This window comes from Anopheles coustani, chromosome 2 (assembly GCF_943734705.1).
Source record: "Anopheles coustani chromosome 2, idAnoCousDA_361_x.2, whole genome shotgun sequence".
Classification (NCBI taxonomy): domain Eukaryota; kingdom Metazoa; phylum Arthropoda; class Insecta; order Diptera; family Culicidae; genus Anopheles; species Anopheles coustani.
In genome coordinates this window covers 21108576-21129669 of record NC_071289.1, presented here as the reverse complement: position 1 = coordinate 21129669, position 21094 = coordinate 21108576, and the positions used below count along the sequence as shown (strand labels likewise).

General features: G+C 47.0%; 1 protein-coding gene across 1 annotated transcript in view; it reads left to right on the top strand.

The window, feature by feature from the left end:
- Positions 1-20850, top strand: part of LOC131266223 (uncharacterized) — a 72925-nt gene extending 52075 nt beyond the window's left edge. The window contains exons 2-7 of the mRNA XM_058268635.1: positions 12227-13072; positions 13184-13429; positions 19056-19651; positions 19731-20098; positions 20165-20619; positions 20698-20850. Coding sequence (XP_058124618.1) covers positions 12227-13072; positions 13184-13429; positions 19056-19651; positions 19731-20098; positions 20165-20619; positions 20698-20850 — 2664 coding nt within the window. The remainder of the gene's footprint in view (positions 1-12226; positions 13073-13183; positions 13430-19055; positions 19652-19730; positions 20099-20164; positions 20620-20697) is intronic.
- The last annotated feature ends 244 nt before the right edge of the window (positions 20851-21094 follow it).

The following is a 21094-nucleotide window of genomic DNA, read 5'->3' as shown; positions in this document are numbered from 1 at the left end:
TCTATGATGTCAGCAATTAGGTACATCGAAGCCATGACAATTTCACGCACAGTGCTTCCTGCGATTGAAGGCATTACAATGGGCGAATGCCAAACCATCTCCACGCCAGAAAAACAAAGGCCAAACCGAGGATATTCTTCCGAGGGCCCAGCAGACATCAAATGTCACAGGACAATGGAACCTCTTCTGCGCCTTTTGTCCTTTCTCCGGCGGGAAGTACGAGATAAGGATGATCCGAACCGAGCTTTGGAAGCAAAAACAGACGCTCTCCTCTCGATGCACAAGTCCTGATTCTGCCTTCCCTCTCGTAAGACCAGAGTCCATCGTGATATGGCGTGAATTATGAACGGCAATGAAGATAATGATGCGATTTAGAGCACGTCCATTGTTTCTACCCTTTCACGGCGTTTGTCCACGGCGGGTCCGGCGGCACGTCCCCGCGCTGAGGCATACCGCAGCCATAAAGAGTCGGAAAGAAAATTGCCCATTGCCGGAAACCCGTCCGACGATCTCTTATCGTAATCGATGCCATCAATCAAACCGGCTGGGCCCACGAATGAAGTGGGCTCAATTCGGAGGAAAATTGGCAACACTCGTGTGCGTTAAATAAACGACTGGCACCCGCGGCGCAACGATCGTGGGATCCTCTCCGGGGGTGGGAAACTTTGGAACTACCGGAAAATAACTCGCCCACACGCGTCCCCGGGGGCGACTAATCATCGTGCCATAAAAATTCAATTTGAACCGGGTGGCAAAAAAAAACACCTCTTGCCAAGGGGGGGTTTTGCAAGGGTCGATTTGATGGAAGAAATGGAAAACGTTTCAAGGCCAAAGAAAATTGCACCACAATTTCCGGGCGACAGCAGCTGCTGCCATAACGAATCAATTCAATCTCTGATGACCGACAAAAATGTCTTAGAACTCGCGTGGTTTCTTTCACAACAAAGAACGCACCAACCACACGCGACATGCCGTGCATACGCTTTGTGTTGCCTGTCGCTGTGGGGCCGCATGGAGCATAGAGTTTTTCCCGTCCGCCCAATCAATCACAGCTGATTTGCGCCGCCATGTGATGCCGTCCATACGCGTCTCTCGAACCCAACTCGCATAAACAAAACGTGTCACGTGCGGTAGACGCTAGGAAAAAAAAGGGGGGAATGTAACGCACGTTCGCGTAGACAGACACGAACCTGACTTGGATGGGGTCCATTCCTCATGAGAAGGCCCTGATGAGGAGCGCCCCAACACACCCCGGGTCGGTCTCGGAATTCTGTCTACTCCATCGTCTCATCAGTGTCTTGGGCGGCTTTGTATCTCCTGCGTGAGGGAGTTCAATGACAACCTTTCAGGGAGTGATTCTGCTATATCTTAGTATACATCACAGGCTTAATCTTTCTTGGATCGTGCTATTATTATCGTGCCATTGCCTCATTAATTTCACCCATTGATTGCATGACGGAGACACACTGACATCAATATTTCCCAAACAGTTAGGAAGAAGTCAATTTGACAAATTATGATAAATATTTGTGATAAACGGAATGCAATACAACGCTATCCAAAATTTCCACCGGTTGATGCGGTATCATAAAATCACTATTGCAATCGAGCCGATGATGAACTTATGATCGGGAACTCGTGATGCAACAACCCAACGCGTCCATTGGCCGGCATTTTTCACAAAGTGACACCTCCAACGAATCCATCTAACCGGCTCCCTTGAAATAAACCCGAGATCCGAAGATTTGAAACCTCACACTCGCAAGGGGGTTTTCTCGAATATCAAACAACGAGGTACCGATCGTGCTTCTTCAGAAAAACGCCGACCGGCTTGGTGGATTGTAGTTTTGAGATATTGATAAAGGCAGCCGAAAGAAAGGGTCTCTTCGACGCCTTCTTGACGCCTGGCCTCTAATCGCGACATCATCGGATCGGATCGCTCGTAAAACGATATTTAAGACGGGAAGAAAATACACAAACGTTAAATCTCGATACCATAAACCGATCAAGCGAGTCAGAGGGCCCCGCGGGGTGAGAATTACTTTGGGCGCTTCCGTTGAAAGTGATTTAACGAAGAGGATCTGGTCATAAATGGAGTGCAGTTGGAAAAGGTTGGTTTTATTTTTTAAAGATGTGTTTTAACATGTCCTACCATCCTCCTTCTGAACACCTGGTAGGAGTAACGGCGCCAGGAAAAAGCAGTGTAATTTATTTTACAACAGTATATTTTGTCAAAATCGAATTAAAAAGAACCTATTTTGATGCAAAAGTTTTGCGATATCAAAATTTTATTAATAGGGTTACCTTTTTCGGTAAATCTTCATTGCGTGTAGCTAATTAAATTTGATTACTTGCACGACTCCTGTTTTGCCACTTCGGGAAGCTGAACATTTCCCCTTTCGGCCAATCGAGCACATGAAGGACAGTCGTGTCAGATGCTCGTGTTTTCAATAATATAAAACTGGTTCTACATCATAACCGGGTGGACACATTGACACCCCATTTTAATTGGAGTCAATCACAAATCTCCAAATACAGTCAACCATCATCCGGGTAGCTAAATTTGGCTCGCGCTTGCCCAAGGGAACTTTTAACTAAAGATGGATTTTGAAAACGTGTTTCTTTTCGTTTGCTTTGCTTGCAGCAGGAAGAAGAATGTTTTTCTTTCTTTTCAAATTCCCGATCAAGTGCAAGAACGCAAGTGCATGTCTTCTCGTCGCCACGAAGCTGGAATTCCCAAAACGGGCCAAAAAAGGCATGCCAGAACAACTTCGCAGTGGAATTTCGTTTCCGTTCCGGCACCGTTAAGACGAAACGCATTGCGCGAACGACCTTCCGCTCGGGATCGCAAGCAAAGCAAACGGATTGGCACGTGATTATGAGGTGAAAGGGGTTTTAAAGCGGCAAACTTTTACCACACCGAGAGTCACCGGGTAACTTTTACTCCAACTCCAACTGGGTGAAGGATTTCGGTCCCCCATTTCTTCGACCTCGAAAGGCAACTTTTTCCAGGAAGGAGGTGCTGTGCACCGTTTTCCATCCGGTTGCGTTTCGGGAGCTGTCGAAAATATAAAAAAAACCCACGTTGACGATAGAGTAAAAGAAGGAAAAGCCACTCGACACTGCCTCGATAACCTAATAAATGTCCGATAAACATCATCGCGCCAGGAAATCGAGGCCAGTGGAAAAGCGGAAGTGCAGCAAAAGAGAGAACAAAAAAAAAACGAACCGCAAGGATCTGGTGGCCTCTAGTGGCCTCTCGACACAAATCACTACCCGATGGAACCGTCAACGCTCTCACGTTAATTCTTTCAAGGACTGCGCGAACGAAAATGATTACAATCGAGTGTGAGAAGTGAGAAGAAGAAAAACGAATGCTCGCAAAAAAACACCCCCCCGGCAGGTAGTAGGGTTTTGATCGATCGGAAAACTTTTCCACTGCGAAACGGACCGGATGGGCAGCTCGGTTCACTTCCGCTTGTTACAAGGCGACAGTGCGACAAAAAAGACTCCGGAACACCCAGTGCGGAGAAAAACGTCGAAACGAAATGGATCGAAATGGGCAGTGAGGAAAATTAACGAAAGCAAAAGAAAAAAACGCATCTCCCATTTCGCAAGTTCCTTTCCGTCGAACCTCGAGAGCAAAATCGGAAACGGAGTAAATTGAGGGAGGGGGTGGGAAAAGAGCTGCCAAATGGAATATCAAACATAAAACCGACGGAAGTCTTTGCGACAAGCAGAAATGTGGAGCGACAAGGGGGGAAAGTAAAAAAACAACGTCCCACTGACGAGATGATGGGCTCGCCGTTATCGAGTTTGAGCAAAAGTGTTTTTGCCTCGTTTTCAGCTTCACTGTGTATGAGTTTTCCGTTGTTAGCAAATGTCCATTCCATGTAGTAACAAAAGTCGATGCAGAGGAGAAAAACTTCGCGGCACGGCACATCATTTCCCTCTTCGAACGTTGGGCAGGGACGGTTGGAATTCCGATGTTTTCAAGTGTGCAAAAACTTATTTGTGATGAAGCTTTTTTTTCCTATCCCACTCGTTCCATCGTTCGATCGTCAAAGTTAATGTTTTCATTATCGCAGCATGGCACTATATTAATTAAGACATTAAGAAAGGAGTTTGAATTAGATGATTGCATCTGAGTTTTAAACGGAATAAGACAATTTTTGGACATTCGAAGCAGACTATAATATTGAGTAGTTTCATTGAATCGCACGCCATATTCTGCTGCACTCAATTTCAACAAGGCGTAAACATCTTTTCAATCTTTAGCGAATTGTTTCCTACAGCGCTGATGTTATCAGGAGAAAACCGAATTCGAACTGGAATATATTTTAAATCAAACATACACGTTGTCGATTTTGTAAATTATACGTTATGAAATGATCGGGGGGGTTTTCTCCAGAGCACAACCATGTTGTCTGGCTTCGCCTCGGAAAGATGCGATCGATGCAGTTGGAAATGGTTCACAAAAACTCAACAAAAACGAGGTAAAACGAAACAGCAATTTGCCCTCGGGATGTCCTCGGAATCATCCTCCACCGTTTGACGTTCGCAACGTGTGTTCGCCCCGTCGAGAGAGAGAAGCAGCAAAAAACGAACCCAGCAACGAGCGGGCGACGATCGATCCACCCAAATAAAGTCATTCGTCTGGAACGGAATGGCTTGCCGGTGGACCTTTTTGGCCCATTCGATGATGGCACATACACGCAAACACGGACAAAAAAGAGAAGTGCATTCCATTGCAATCAACATAAAGGACAACGGTGGCTCCCGTTCGGTAGGGTTTGCTCTTTTATTATTTATTGTTCATTCAAAGTCCCGTACCAGATTCGTATCAAGGATGGTTCTCTTGGAGGGGGGGGCTCACTTTAATCACACACATGGTGAGTTTTGATTTTATCATAACATATCCCAGCCCTCCATTCATTACTCGCTGTGCGACTCGTTAAACCTCGGGGCGAGTATTGCACATTTATCATGGTTGAAACCATGGAAATGTTCGAACATTATGCAAACAAATGTTAAAAATAATAACGGTCTCCTAAACCGATGGAAGCCGGTGGCAACTGAAGTTCGAAAGTACACGCTGTCGCTGCCTTTTGAAGGTTTACATCATCCCAGAGGGGATTTGCTGATCAGCGAATCAAATGTATTTATTCCTCCTTTCCTTCGTTCGGAAGGAAAATCCTTCGTTCGGAAGTCATCCAACGAAGGCCTTAAGGGGATACAAGAAAAAGATAGACAAAAAACATGAAAAACAACGAAGAAACAGAAAGGAGGAAATACATTTCCGGCGACACTCCTTCCGGAATCCGAATGGGGATGGTTCTTCGAAACCGTTTTCCTTAAACGCACCCTTCGGATGGAGATATTAAACACACTCCGCGAGGCTAATGGTGCGACTGACTGCACATTATCGGTCATTTTTAACATTTATCTGGAAAAATCTACCTCAATTAAAATCCCAAAAACAACGATCGTTTAAATTCTAGAAATACATTCCGAGGAGTCGCGGATTGAATCGAAGAAAAAAATCTCATCCGAGCGATTCGAAAAACGATCCGACTGTTTTGATGATCCCTCGAGGGCTTCAAATCCCGCAAGCGCCGGTCGGCAAACAAACAAAGGCCTTTCGGTTCGGCAAGAAACAAAAAAACTAAGCAAACTAGAAAGAAAATCACCATAATTTCCTCTCTTCGCTTGGCTGATGGTGATGGTTCGGAATTGCAGTCTACCGCATGCCAGCGCTAGTGGCCCGGCTGGGAGCGTCGTAGGAGGTCCCTACACGACCAATACAATGTCGAATTTTGCAATATACCCTCCTTTTTCATGATGGGAAGAGATTCAACCCCCACCCGCCCAGCAACAAACGATGGGTTTGTAATTAACTGACCAGTAGAATAAGGTTTTCGTAAGGAACAAACCTTCGTAAAACATACATCCATGCACTGCTTGTAAATCTTTTAAAACCCTTCCCAACGATCCTCACGAAAACGTTGATTAACTCATTAGTGGGACGCACGATTGGGAAACAGTCTTAAATTACCACTCATTTTAAGATTCTAATAACCCTTCAAAGTTAATCTCTTCATCTTCGAAACACATTTTTCGTGTAATAAATAGGAGATTTCTTAAATCCGACACACAAGAAGCCCAATCTACGATTACAAAACTTGGACTAATAAAACAAAGTAATCTGATCGTATCAAGGGCTTCTAGGTATTTATGTCTGACATTGAATCAATCGCGTCTATCTTGTTTATCTAATATTTTTAATCTGACTCATTCACGAAACATAACGACCATGATTCCATGTTTCATTATTACATTATAACAATCGTATCATGAATCTAAACAACCATATCCTACGGCAAAGAATGCGGTATTAAATAAGATAAACTAGCATCAGTTATTACGGTACGCGTTTACAGTAACCTGCCAGTACTATTGTTTATTTTCTTGAAGCAAACATTGAAGCATAGTCTGATTCTGACAAAAAAAAGATGCAAAAGACCACCAGACTTCTGAAGAACAATTTTCGTGCAGCGAAGCATAAGCAAACACGCTCCTGGCCGTGCGATGGTGATGATAGTGATTTATTTCCATAAATAATCGCTTATTATTTTCCTCGCGCGGGAAGAGGAAGTGTGCAAGTTGGCGAGGGCCACGTATGATTAAATATGCGTAGACGTTTATGCTTCCCTTTTATTTAGCACCAATCTCCCGCTGGCCATCGGCTTTCCTTCCATTTGCCCTTCGCCTTCCGCCTCGCGTGATTCATCGAGCCCCAAGGGCAGAAAGGATTGGATGCAAAAGTCCGAAAAGAATCCTTCCTCCTGCGTGTGAAAGTAGGCTGCTTCGCGTTCGGGCACGGTTTGGGAGCAAATTTTTGTCTGTGTGTAAATTATGATCCCACGTCGAGGCCGAAAGTCGTGGTACGGAAGGCTGCCCGGGGGACCCGATGCAGGTCACAACAACCTCGATGCAACTGCACAAAACTGCACCTACTTGTAGTGCAGGGCAATGTTTTGGACGGATTGCATACGCTCCATTTCCCTCCAACAACGGGGTGTCCTTGTTGCGCCGGCATCGCTTCTGTCGGCATGCGCGGGGCCCTGGCTTCCGAGAGGTCATAAATCAAGGCGAGATTTATGACGCTTAGAAGTCGTTTAGTTTTCACTTGCTCCGACGCCTTCGGGGGACGCCTGGCTTACTTTTCGGCTGTAACGATGTGTGTTGTTGTATGGTCTCGGTCGGTTCCAGCATCGCTCCTGCATTACTGGTGACTGGAGGTCGACATTGGATCGGTATTCGAAGCGGTTGGCTTCTTGGCCCACGGGGAAGGGTTTTTTTCTGTTCATAATTTTAATTTTTAGTTTCATTTTCGTTCCCACCGTTTGTCGGGTGTCGGGATCTTTCGACGGGTTTTCTCGTTGCACCTTCGCAAAGTAAATAGTAAGTGCTTTTGGACCCATTTGTATTTTAGGTGAAGGACGGAAGGAAATATCCAATTATAATTATAGCCACAAGTGAAACTTATCTTAAAATATAGTTTAACACTGATAGAAAAAAAAACCTATAAAATAAGCAACTAAATCAAAAGGCACCATTCCTATACTTGATTTCGATTTTGGTTTCTATCAATGTCACAATAATTAAATCATACCGTTCATGAAGACAATATGCAATAAATAATCAACCAAACGAAACAGAGCTAAACAGTAGTGTATAAATTACTTGAATAACCGATCGTGTCACGTTTTCGAACGATTTCTATCGATTGCGACACGAGTTCCGCGCGCACGTACAAACCGAATTAAATAATACATTTGTATCGATAAATTATACCCAAGGAGTATCGAATTTAAACCACTAGTTTCGTAATGTCTAAATTATTGATTCATTGCCTAACCGAGCATCCGAGCCAGCGCGAATAGGTTAAACCGGGGGAGGCCCTTTTGTGTTTGTTTCGTGGCCCATTGGAGTGAAACAAACGAAATTCGATTTCCTATCGATGGCTTTTCCCCTTTGGCCGACGTTGTGCTTGGCCTTGTGCCTTTTATCCTCGGCCAAACCGAACAATCGGTGATGATATCGTTTGTCAAGCCGAACGATTTATGTTTCGTCCATGTCTAATGTGTGCATATTCATCTATGTTGGACCCGTGAATCAAAGGGCCTGGCCTGGGTTCTTGTCGTTCGTTACCACACCTGGTTTATTGTTTTTTGGTGGCGTTTTTGTTTTCCCTCTTTTATGACCACAAATTCGACAACATATATAAATTAGTAATTCCGCTCGCTCCCGTCGACGAGTGCCCTTCAATCCGGTCTGCCAAGGGCCTCGGGGAGGGGGCTTGGTGGTTTTTTTTAAAAACCCCCGGTTCCGTTTCTTCGGTGTGAAAAGACGGAACGGCACCCGAAGGTCGCACTGTCCGGTGCTTCGAGGAACAGCGTTATCCGCGATGTTCGATCGGCCGGATCAGCACCAATGGACACGCGTTTTGATTCATCGCCACCCGTTACGGACAAACCGGCTCGAGATACTCTCTTCGAAGCGCAGTTTATGTCACAACGGATCGTCGCGTCATAAATAAGCCACTTTGATTGCCCCGGACCGAAATTCTTCCACCAATCGACGTAAAGATTGGCCCAGAAACACCCGGTGCCCGGAGTGCGGGAAAAGTCAGTGCCAACGGGAGATAATAAACCCTGCGCCCACCACGATTCTAATTCGGTGAATTCCCCCTCCTCCATACCCTTCGTTTTTACAGGTGCCGCACACAGTTGTACGGCATAGGGAGATACAATTTCAAACGCAGAAAAAAAAACCGACCTCAAGCGTGAAGCCGCCACCAAATGAAACGTGGCGCACAATATTCATAACTCACCCGAGCTTCCAGCTCCAGGTTCCCGGCTTGAAAACGGAACGGAACGGAACGGTGCTCGGTCGAAATTATAAGCTCAAAGTAAAAGCCACTCCAAAACCCGCATGCCAACAACAATAAATAAAGCGGCGGCCCCGTCGCGGGTTTTGGATGGAAAAGGTGTGTCACCCGGCTGGGAACCCTTTTTTTGTGCGGGGTAGTGGGGGCCTAAAGGGCGTCAAAGGGTGCGCTTTTCTATGCATGTCAATTTTTTGAAAATACCCGAAACGCAACGCTGTCACGATGGTTTGGAGTTTAATGTTGCTTCCCCCCAATCGGGTGGCCGCCCCTTTTTTATAAAGGTGGAACGAATCAGACTCAAGGGCTTCTCCTCTAGGGTTCGAAATTCAATCCACTCTTGTAAAATGGAAAACTTATCGCTTTTTTCTCTGCTGAACTGAAAATTTACTGCACAGAACGGCAGAAGCGGACAAAAGTGGAACAGAACTCTGAGGTTGCTCAATTCGATGCAGCTATGCAAATGCAAACGTAACATATTACAGCAAAGCGTGCGCCATGTCATCTGAGCCCTGGGAAAGAGGTCGCACGCTAATGTGTATGTGTTGTCTAGTGATGTTAAAAGTGCATACATTGCATTGGCAGCTTCGCGGTGCGTTCAACTTCGTATATGCCTGACTTGAGATTCGTAACGACCGACGATTAAACGAGTCATTTTAATCAGACGCCGTTTCGACTTGGCGAACATGGTCCGATGCATTTGTTTATTACATTAGTGAGACATGCTGTGACTCGGCTGCTAGTGAACCAAAAACAAAGCTTGGCGCAATCAGACGTATTGTGACGCAGAAATTATGGAATGTTTAACAAACATACCCGAGTATCACGTAACAAGAAGCGATATTTACAAACATGCCTTTTTTGTTTTTAACAATATGTCACGTTAAATATTTCTCGATATCAAGAGGTTTGCTTGAGACCGAGGGCCCTGGTTGAAAAAATAGTCAGATGGTATGCAATCACTGAGCATTCTTGAGGTGATAATACTTTGATTACATGATTCACCGTAATTTTTCTCCACGGCAATTCTCCCCGCCAATTCCCGACCTTCTCATCCTACCACTCAACTCCAGCTCCAGCCGAGGGTGACAGCAAGAAGAAAACTCCGGTCGGGATAATTTTGTTACGCCACATTACCCGGTACGGGTCCGGCCGGGTCCCTTTTCGCAAACGATTTAATTCATTTCAATTGGTTTGCTGGTAGGCAACTCTCGGGCGCATCTTTCTTTACCATCCGCCTGCGTCTTATTCCGTTTTACACTTTATCACCGGGCCGCTTTATAGGCACGAACTCCTCCTCCAAACGGTCCGTTTATCTCTGCCCGGGTTTGTCGTCTCCGAATGGTTTAATTGAAGCGAAGAGCAGCACGCGGGCAAAAAATGAATGAAGCGAGCGGAAAAAAAACGAACGCACTTTAAGTTGAAAATTGCAACTCTAACGAGGCGAACTGATGGAACGTTTTGCTACCACTTGGGAGATGCAGGAGGGAGACGATGAGTCGTGGGAATATGAGTCGCAAAAATTAGACATCACCCGTTTTATTGTTACTTATGTGGATTATGCTGAGAGAACTAAGTTTTTATGGTTAGACTTTTCCTAGTTTTTTATTCTAATTTAAATTGAAGTTTAAATGCCCAAGCTTTAAAGACATACTTAAATGAATAATCAGATTAGATGACAATTGTGCTGCTTATAATATTTCATTCGTTGCATGATTTTTAAAAGACTCAAAAGAGTTATTATGCCCTCCAAAAATCAAATTCAGGGATCTTGCCAACTAATTAAAATCACGATTAAATCTTCCCACCGCGATGGCCTTCCGTTCCTCGGGTGAATAACAAAAGCTACCTTCAGCTACGATGAAAAATATCTTAGAAAACGAAACAACGCCGAACACGGGAGAGCGGGCAATATTTTCCAGCCATCCAGTGTCCAATAAAATCTGTCGCTCGTTCATTCGTATCCAATTTCATGGCCCAACCTAGACGGCTCCCCTACTTCTGGCGCCTGCCAGGCAAGTGGGATCAGTTCAAAAGGACAGCACAATTGATTAAAGTGCACTGTGCACTTCTTGACTTCCACCACCACCGGACCACTCCTCCTGCCTTCGCAGGACGATTTGTTAGCGATTGTGACTCCGGACCGCGTACGGTTCAAGCCACCGAACCCTCGAGTTGAGCTGTCCATGTCGTCCGACAAAACACTTGACGCTGACGGGAGGCTGCCCATCCGAGCATAAATCACACCATATACACACACACCAACATCGGTCGTGTCGGGTGCAGTGGAACATATCTACCGAACGCCATTCGAAGGCGAGCAACATCTGCGAGGCGGTAGGGAGGTGTTTGCTGTGGACATATAAATGTTTCTGCTACGGTTGTGTTCCGACCCGAAGAACATTTACCACTGAACAGCAAGGACACCAGGGCACAAGGTCAGGGGAAGGACTAAATTCACCCCGAAACCCCACAAGTATGCCACCGGTAGTAGATGTAAATGAAAGAGTGGTTAGTTCCAGTGGCAATCAAAAATTTATCACATTTTATTGTCGCTGTAGCTGATGGCCAACGTTCACGAGAACATCAAGATACGCTTTGGGAAGACCTTTTTCACTTGCATTCTTTCCTTCCCTTCTACGTGGCGAAGAATTATTGCAAAGATTCTAATCATTCCCGATGATTTCAACTCACTCCACGAGCAATGGTGACCCACTTTAAACTCTCGACCGCCATCAAGATGGACTCCAAGGAATGGTCAGGAATTTCTCAATTCCTCCATAACAGATCACAATTTATCCTCGCTCTTCTGGATGTTTTTATAGATTGAAGTGTAATTTTTCAAACCAATCCTGCATTCCGTTCGTGCCAATACTACAGATTTGTGGAATTACTTGCTCCGTTCCTGTGAGTTCCTGTAGGAGGAATTTGTTTGTCAAGCATTTCAAGCAAGGAAGTTCGATGAACCCATCACTCAATGCGATACGGTGACACATTTACAACTCGTTGATTTATAGCAAACATATCTGCAGAAACTGTCCGCCTTTCCAATTTATCACCGGGGTACAATTTAGCGAACCTCCGCCAACTTTCCCAGCTAATGGCTCACAGTGGTATCTGCTACCGGAGGAAATGTGACTTTTATTGCTTTGATTGTTAGGTAAACTTCCCAGCTTTAAGTGGATTATGCTGCTATTGATATGATAGGGCAATGTCTCGCAATGTCTAATACAATTCGTTCGTTTCTCTTTCTCCCCGCATTGCCAAATCGCACAGATATCGCACCTGCAACCGCACGGCCAGCTGCCCCAGCTGGTGAAACCGGTGGATCACTATCCTCAGCAGCAGGACGCCTACGACACCGTCGACGCCGTCCGCTACGGTCAAAATTTGCTTCGCTTCGACCCGCCCGGTTCGAACCCGTCGTCGCAAACCGGTTACTACGCGGACTACGGCTACGGTACGGTTCCGCTCCGGGGTTCGATCCAACCCGAGCAGCTACGCCACGCGTCGGCCGTGTCCAGTGGCCAACTGCACCCGAGCAAGGGTGAGCGGTTGAACAACTACGACTACGTGCGCGCCCGGAACACCCTGTACGGCGGTTTCCACACCGACCAGCACCAGCAACATCGCGGCGTAGGAGGCCGGGGACTCGTTGGTGGTATCCTGAAGAACAACATCAGCACCTCTGGTGGCCGAACATCGGCGGCGACGGCCCACCGCCACCCGCTGATCTACGATCTGAAGCAGTATGAGTACTACAACAACGCGTGCGACACCCGCAACTACCGTGCGCCGCTTAGCGTCAAGAACACCAACAGCATCGACCGTAACTCGTCGTACAACGTGAACTACAGCCTGAACTTTACGAAAAATCAGTACAACATCCTCATCTCGCCCCCGCTCCATCCGGACCTTGGACCGCGGGTGGCGGTGCCACCGTACGAGCAGGACCCTGCGCCACCACCTCCTTCCGCCGGGTACTGTGGCGAGCGGCCAAAGTACTACAACCATCGGGAGGGACCACACCACGCTGGTGGAGCTTCGACCAAGGGTTACACCACCGGCCAGCAACACAACAAGCTCAACCAGAAGCAGCCACCGAGCAGCAACAACGGACCGGCCCACTACACTCAATACCTTCCGGGTCAGAAGCGGCAATCGAGCGTTCAGCCGCAACATATGAAGGGAAAACAGCAGCACCACCACCCAACATCGTCCGGTGACAAACAGCCGGGACTCATACTGTCCGAGAAGCAGCTGCTTGCCCAGCAGGAGGAGTACGCAGCCGGCAAGATGCAGCGCGAGGAGATCATCATCGAACACAGCCATCTGATGGGTGGCGAGGGTGGGCAGCGGGGTGCCAGTATACTTCCGGCCGGACAGGCCGGTCAGCGACGAGGGCCGGCTGCCGGTTCGACCGGTGGAAAGGGACTGGGAGCGTTCGGTGTGCTCACGCAGGCCAACCATTTTACGCAGGTGAGTGGGAAGGCAGGAGGAGGCGTGGAAGAGGTGGAAAGGAAGGATGGCAAACACACAAACGTATCGACCAGGATACTAGCTGGCGAAGTTGTTGTCGTTCTGAGGTTGGCATGAACTTAGATTATTTCCATGATTGCAGGCTGTTCACTCGAATGCCAGTGGTTCCCAACTCGTTGAGCTATAATTTTATATTTGTTAAACAAAATTTTATTTGATGTTTCCAACTGCTCAAAGTAGATGGGTGAAGCTTTTGGAGGGCGAAGTTGAAATTGCAATAGTTGATTGTTGACTTTAAACAATCGATAGAATGCCATTTATTCAGTAGGAGATGTGGATGAGATAATCAGATGGTTGAATCAAACATCTGGTGTGAATTACGAAATAACATTTTAGTCAATGCACATTTAAAACATATACATTTCACAGAATACACTTTTGAAACATGGGCGCTTCTTTATATTGAAGAAAGAATTGAGTACAACATTAATTTATGCCGGCGTTAATTATTTCACTACCATTTGAACCCTCTCCCACAGTTTAATGTATTAAAATTGCATCTTCTAAGACCCCAAATAAACGGAAAGCAAATTTTTGATTTATTTGTCGGTACTAATAGCAAATAGGTCCGCGATCCTCGACGGCGTGGGTTCAAAACCCAACCGGAACCGAACCCTCCTCTGAACGAAAGGACTGACTGTCCAAACATACAAAGGGAATAAAGTCTAGTAAATCCCTAAATGGGCAGGTATGACCAACAGATGATCATTACGCCAAGAAGATGAAGAACAGTAAATATAGTGCGCTTGGTAATGAAAATCTGTTTTCATGCATAATATAACTAGTGAAATGCTTCAAAATGTTTAATGAATGGTATGGAGGTTTTTTGGCTTAATATTATTCAAGGATATGTTACAAGAAACATTCCAGCAAAAGTTATCATAGCACAATCGAGTTGTGACATAACTATTTCATTAAATAGCAAATTTAAATTAAATAAAAGCCTTGAGTAAACCAGGCCGAGGTTTCAACCGAAACTGATCAAGAAACACTGACTCGCATCAATATCGACCGTTTCACTGACCTGCACAGTTGCTACAGTCACATTACCATCCGCTGCGTGCATACATATTTGCGAAGTGCGCGACCTTTGCCGTTTCTCCTCTCTAAAACCAGGAAGTTCGTACCTTACCAACCTACAGCAGAGGGTTGACCTAATGACAGAAATACAATCGGAGATAAATAATCCCATGGAACAGAGGTCGGCTAATATGCAAAATCGACACCCCTCGCATGTCCACTCACGCCGTACGAGGCCTTGGGTTCAATCATGCACAAGGAAAGCAGATAATGTGTGCGCCTCATTGCAGGACATCACGCACAGAACACACAGTGCTTTCGAACGGACCCTGCCTGCACAGTGGACTATCTTCCGTCGGCGGGCTGGTGTGCGTATCGTAGGAAGCCGAATCGATGTTTGCCTCAAACTCTCTGAAGCGGACACAGATCGAATCGAAACACAAAGCAACGAGACAGGATGTCTGCCCCGGCATGCCAATCAGGGAGGCACAGTTCTCTCTCTCTACCGTAAAGGTGTCAGGTCCGCTTCTCGGCCGGTGCGTAATTGAATTCAAATCACGCATTATCGCTTTGAGCGACGGAGGACTGAACTGCACTTTGCTCGTGGACGCTTTCTGGTAGTCGGCTAATCTGTGCAAAAATCGGCGGCAACATTTCCGCCTTAATCGCTCATAAATTGATCTTGATAATTGAAATTGATCGGTGATCGGTGGAACAGAAAAGTAAAAAAGAATCGACGCCATTGAAAACGATCGATCCAATGAGGTTTACCAACGACTCAACAACCTGGTGCACCGCCAAAGACTCAAACCGGTATTCTAACCACACGAGAGATTTCTTTTCTGCATACCAGGAGGCTCTCCTCACAAACACGGCAAGAAAAAATTTGTAAGGCCAAAAGCCCCGAACCTGTTGCGTGGACACGCTATCTATCCTTTCCGAATAAAAAGCCCCGTCCGAAAGCGAGTTTTTCGTAATCAGCGACTGTCGTATAAATAAAAGTTTTGCGTCGAATTCCGATCGGCGTAGCAAATCGGTGCGGTTCCATTTTCGCTCCGTGGACCATCTGGCCAGGGCGGCTTGTGCCCTCGTTACCTCCACCATCAACGCGCGGCAGGAGGGCGCACCTTTCGGTAGCTTCATAATTAATAGAAGTCTGACAGCAACACAATGGTATGCCTGACGGAACTGAAGCGGTATCCACTCCACAGGATGGCGTGATTAGTATGATGAAGGTGAAAGAGATGAATCTGCCCGATAATGTGGCCACAGGCTCGTCCAAGTGGCGAACCATAACTCTTGCGCTATTACGCTATGCGACCTAAAAGATGGGCAACTTCTCACCAAAAAAAGTGTTTGGGTGAAGATTCTTTTCGCAAAAGGATGCAATTTACGACTGGAACCGATTAGGGGACTATAAACCGTAATACCCAAAATGTTTGTGGAACCAAATCATTTGAAGATTATTGGCCGATTCCGGACCTGAGGGTTTGATTGATTCAAGGTGTTCCATAAATTCATAAAATTAGCAAACATTCAGCTCACTCACAGTGCTGAAAAACACTGGACAGAACTCGTGGGAACTAGTTTCATCTAAGTTTTCTCTCTTTCCCTCTACCCCCAACATAGCTGTATCTCTGACCCAAACAGAGACACCCGGTGCTGCTGACCACGGTCAATAAAATTCCGAGCATATAATTTATGCAATCTGTTCTTCGGTCCCGCACCCGGCCGCCACCATGGTCTCCTTGCAGTTTTTCACGACTTGGGCCTCGGCCAGAACTCCAACCACACTCCTACCGGTTGGACACACATGTTTAGATAGTGCTTTCAACAGTCCGATTCACTGTCTGCCATCGGCTCCGTTGGGGGTTGCCTCCTTTGGGGTCTCTGCAGTGGGGAAGCAAGAAGGGGGAAGGAATTTTCGTCGCCTTCTAGTGTCGCGACGTGCCACGGGGACGATTGAGATGTAGTGCCTAATTAAAGCCGAGCCACCCTCTGCAGCTGTGGGAGCAGTTGACGTGGGCAGCCTGTGCCGTGTGCTCCATGTTGCTGCCGGCGTACAACACGTACACGCGGTATCAGCCATAGGCGCCCCTTCTGTACACCCTCTCACCTCCACCTCACAAGAGAACATAGACACAGAGCACCAGAGCCAGTTATGAAAAGCTAATTAATATTTAATGGAGGTTCATATCGAACGCGTACCACAGTGCACGTGTGTATTTCCTGCCACCATCGGTGAGGACTAGCGAGCCTGGGAAAATAGGGATATGCGACCGCGGAATATGCAAGCCATGCCGACCCGTCTGGCGCTGGGTGGGGGAGACCGTGGCAAGATGAACACGAAGCCCAATGCGCTTACATACTTTGCTAATTTTTAACATACCGACCCGTGTACCTGGTGTCTAGGAGCATTAGTTATTCGGTGTCGCGAGTTATTCGTGATTGCCACGAAGGTCGGCACCGTCATACATTCCGCTGAAGGTCCGGTCCTGGTTCCAGGATAGTATTACAAGCACACTAATCGACCATAAATGCGTCGTAAATTCAGTCCAGAATTGATATAGTTTGAGAATATTAAATTATGTTATAACCAGCTTTCTTTTAAGTCCTCAATTGAGGAACATGATTGGTTATTGCACAGGCTAGGGATTATTTCATTTTTTTCATGTTAATAAGACCGTAAAGATGCCAATTAATCGGTCCCTTGGGGTGTAGCAATAAAAAATCAGATTATCTGCTAGGGCCCGCCAAGAAAATCTCTGTTTTAAAGCTGCAACACATCTACGACTATCCTTAATGAGGTGAGTTTATGGTGTGGTTTTTACCTCCCTACACCATATGCCATTGGCGTATGCAGATTCGGCAAGTCTTTGCATTCATAGTCTCCACCGGTTCCAGTCACATTTTTCAAGCCAAAGTTCAATGGTTTCTGAACCTATTAGGTTTGTTTTATAGCTTTGCCAACTCGACGGTAGCTACTTCCTAGAAGAAGCATGAAAAAAGCCCAGCATGAGATTAAGAATGTAAGCTATTAAAACGAACATGTTATCCGGTTTTATGGAAACGATAAACTACAGCGATAGGATCGACCGAATGCCAATGCGTTTTCAACTACAAATAAAATATTTTATCAATTCAATGAAATCTTTAAAAGAGCTTCAAGTAGTATGGGATGTGACCGGTAAGGCGAGAACTCGTTGCTCACCAGCTAGCCAATGCAGCATAATACATCTATCGGTCGCATAACGGGGAAAAAACTAGTTCCCTTCGATCGATCAATCTTCCAACGTGCGATAAAATTAAGCAAAACATGTCGTCACCTTTTTCAATCGCTTCCGCATCTATACGAGCGCATGATAGGGCATAAATCAAACTCAAACTTACAAGCCTGGCTTTTCGCTATCTCTCCAGGCCGGAATCGACATGCAGATCATGTCGTGTTTGCTTAGAGGACTAGAACAAGCGACCTATCGGCTTACCTGGCTATCTAAACACCCGATCAAGGTGTTGGAGAGTGCTTGTTTCACGCCAGCCTCGACGATAGGGTAATCTGCTTTCCAATTAAAATTAAATTGTGTATTTTCCATAATTGACAGTAATTCATTTTCCAAAGCTCGACGTGTACCGGTCCACAGCGAGCCGGCGCATAGAACGGTGGTGATTTTAGAGATGATATGAGTGGGCGGGAGTAACGGGCTCTTTTTAACGACATAACATAAAATTGCGGATTTATGTTAAGTGACAATTGGAGAATGGAAAAATAACGACTAAGAGCAACAAAATCTGAACGGGTTTGGCTAGAAGCCTTCCAGCTGTTGTGAAGTAATTTCCTAGTGTAACCAATTGCGTAGGTTTTCTGTGGAACGTAATACATTCGGAAAGCCACCCATTTTTATTTGCGACAACACCAAACGTCCCCGGAATTCCCATACATCCGGGAATGTGACCATTAGCATTGTCACTGTCCCACGCAGGAACGGTAAATTAGTGCAATCACACATAATTGCAGCCGATGCACTCTAATGCACGAACCGGCCCACAGAGCGGGGATTGCACTTTCAACAATAGAATTGTCCCCTCCTCCCGATGGTCACAGCGGTCGGCGTTCTTTGGGCTGCTCCATACATAGAATGTGTTTTTCCCTTGTTCGGGGAACTCATTACCATTTCTGTGTGTGTCGCTTCATAACGCCGAAGCGCCGGCGGAATAAAAATTGTACGTTTGATTGATCATTCGCATTTCCATAATGACAGCTTTCTTTTCCATCGATTTTCACCTCCAAAGCGGGCGTCAGTCGTAACTACAATGCGCGATGATTACAATGCATTGTTCCATGGAAGTAGTAAAAAAATGAGGCTGGCGCCATAAGGATTAACGATTTCTGCGAATGAGCAAAATAGGTTGAATTGATGGGAAAAGTTCACTTGTTCACGGCGTCATGCATTGCGGATAGTATACCTTGCAGGCGCAACTCACAGCGTTTGATTCATCGACCACGATTTCGTTTCTAAGTTATGTTTTGCTTCGTTTTCTGCTTCAGATAATCGCAGCACTGGCCGTTTCACTCGGCCCGTTGGCGGCAGGACTTGGGAAGGGTTATTCCAGCCCGGCCATCGACAACCTCCAGGAGCTGCAGCATGTGAAGCGGGGCAACTACACGCACTTCTCCGTCAACGATCAGCAGGTCAGCTGGATCGCGAGCCTGTCCCTGCTCGGGGCCCTCTTCGGTGGCATGTTCGGCGGACTTGCGATGCAGTACGGCCGGAAGCGGGTGCTGACGCTCATGTCGCTGCCCTTCTCCATCTCGTGGGTGCTGACGATGTTCGCCAAGTCGGTCGAGACGATGTTCTTCACCGCGTTCGTCGGTGGGTTCTGCTGTGCGATCGTGTCGTCGGTGGCGCAGGTGTACGTGAGCGAGATCGCGTCGCCCGACATCCGCGGGTTTCTCAGTGCCATCCAGAAGATTGCGGGCCATTTCGGTATGCTGATTTCCTACCTGCTCGGGGCGTACCTCGACTGGCGCCAGCTGGCGATGCTGATCGCAGCGGCCCCGATCATGCTCTTCATATCTGTGATCTATATACCGGAAACACCGAGCTTCCTAGTCTTAAGAGGTTGCGACGACGAAGCACACCGGTAAGTGGTAATCTTACTTCGCATCGCTCTTTGAGGGCACAGTTAAACTCATCCACATGTTGGTCTTCCTCCTGTGCAGCTCTCTGCAATGGCTCCGGGGGCCACACAAGAATGTGGAGCTCGAGCTCGACACAATCCGCTCGAACGTCCGTACGACGCGCATGAACCTCCTCAACCGGATGACTTCCAGTAGTTCAACGACAACGACCACGCCAGCTACCGGTGTCAATGGTGCGGTAGGAACTGGAGCCGCCGCCGCTTCCGCAGAGAATGGAACCGCCCACACCCTTCCCATGCCCGGGGAGCCACGCCGAGGTTTCCGGTACTATCTAGAGATGGTATCGTTCGAGGCGCTCGTTTCGAACGTCAAGTCAGTCCTGCGTAACGCTCGCCTAGTCAAACCGATCCTCATCACCTGTGGGCTGATGATTTTCCAGCGTTTCACTGGTAAGTATGCCATCATCCAACCTTAATTCCACGCGATTGTAAAACGTTTCTTCCACTCCTTCTTAGGCGCCAGTTCGTTCAACTTCTACGCCGTCACCATCTTCCGGAAGACGTTCGCTGGTATGAACCCTCACGGGGCGGCCATCGCTGTCGGGTTCGTACAGCTGCTCGCGTCCATGTTGTCCGGTTTGCTGATCGACACGGTCGGTCGCATTCCACTGCTGATCGTCAGTAGCATCTTCATGTCGCTAGCTCTGGCCGGCTTCGGCTCGTGCGTGTACTATGGTGAGGCGAACAAGCTGCTCGCGGATGTGAGTGAAGTGTCCGGCCAGAACGACTGGATACCGCTACTGTGTGTGCTCGTCTTCACGGTAGCGTTTGCGCTCGGCATTTCACCGATCTCCTGGCTACTGGTCGGAGAACTTTTTCCACTGGAGTACCGGGCCATCGGTAGCTCCATCGCCACAAGCTTCAGCTATTTCTGTGCGTTTCTTAGCGTCAAGACGTTCGTGGACTTCCAGGTAAGGCGGGCCCTCAAAACACTTTGCAACCCATTCCATTGCAAAACATATGCTAATTCTCTTACGTCCAATTTCCAGTACTACCTCGGGCTTCACGGGACGTTCTGGCTGTACGCGTGCATATCCTGCGTAGGCCTGTTCTTCGTCATCATGGTCGTACCGGAGACCCGTGGCCGCGACCTGGAGGAGATGGACCCGCGCTACGTGCGAACGCTGACGATCAATCGATGAGACATGGGTACCCACGTAGAGTATTTAGTATAGTATTTAAGGGACCGTTGCTTTGCCGACGTTCGCCGCCTGGGTACCATGCTGACTTCACGTGGACTGACCATAACCTGTTGGAGGCTTCCGTACGGTGCACACAGTAGAGAAACACTGGCGACTTTAAGAAACGAACCCCAAACAAACTCGGTTGGAGTAGAACCAGAAACTATCGACAAGGAGTATCTGAATCTCTTCAGCAGCTAGACTG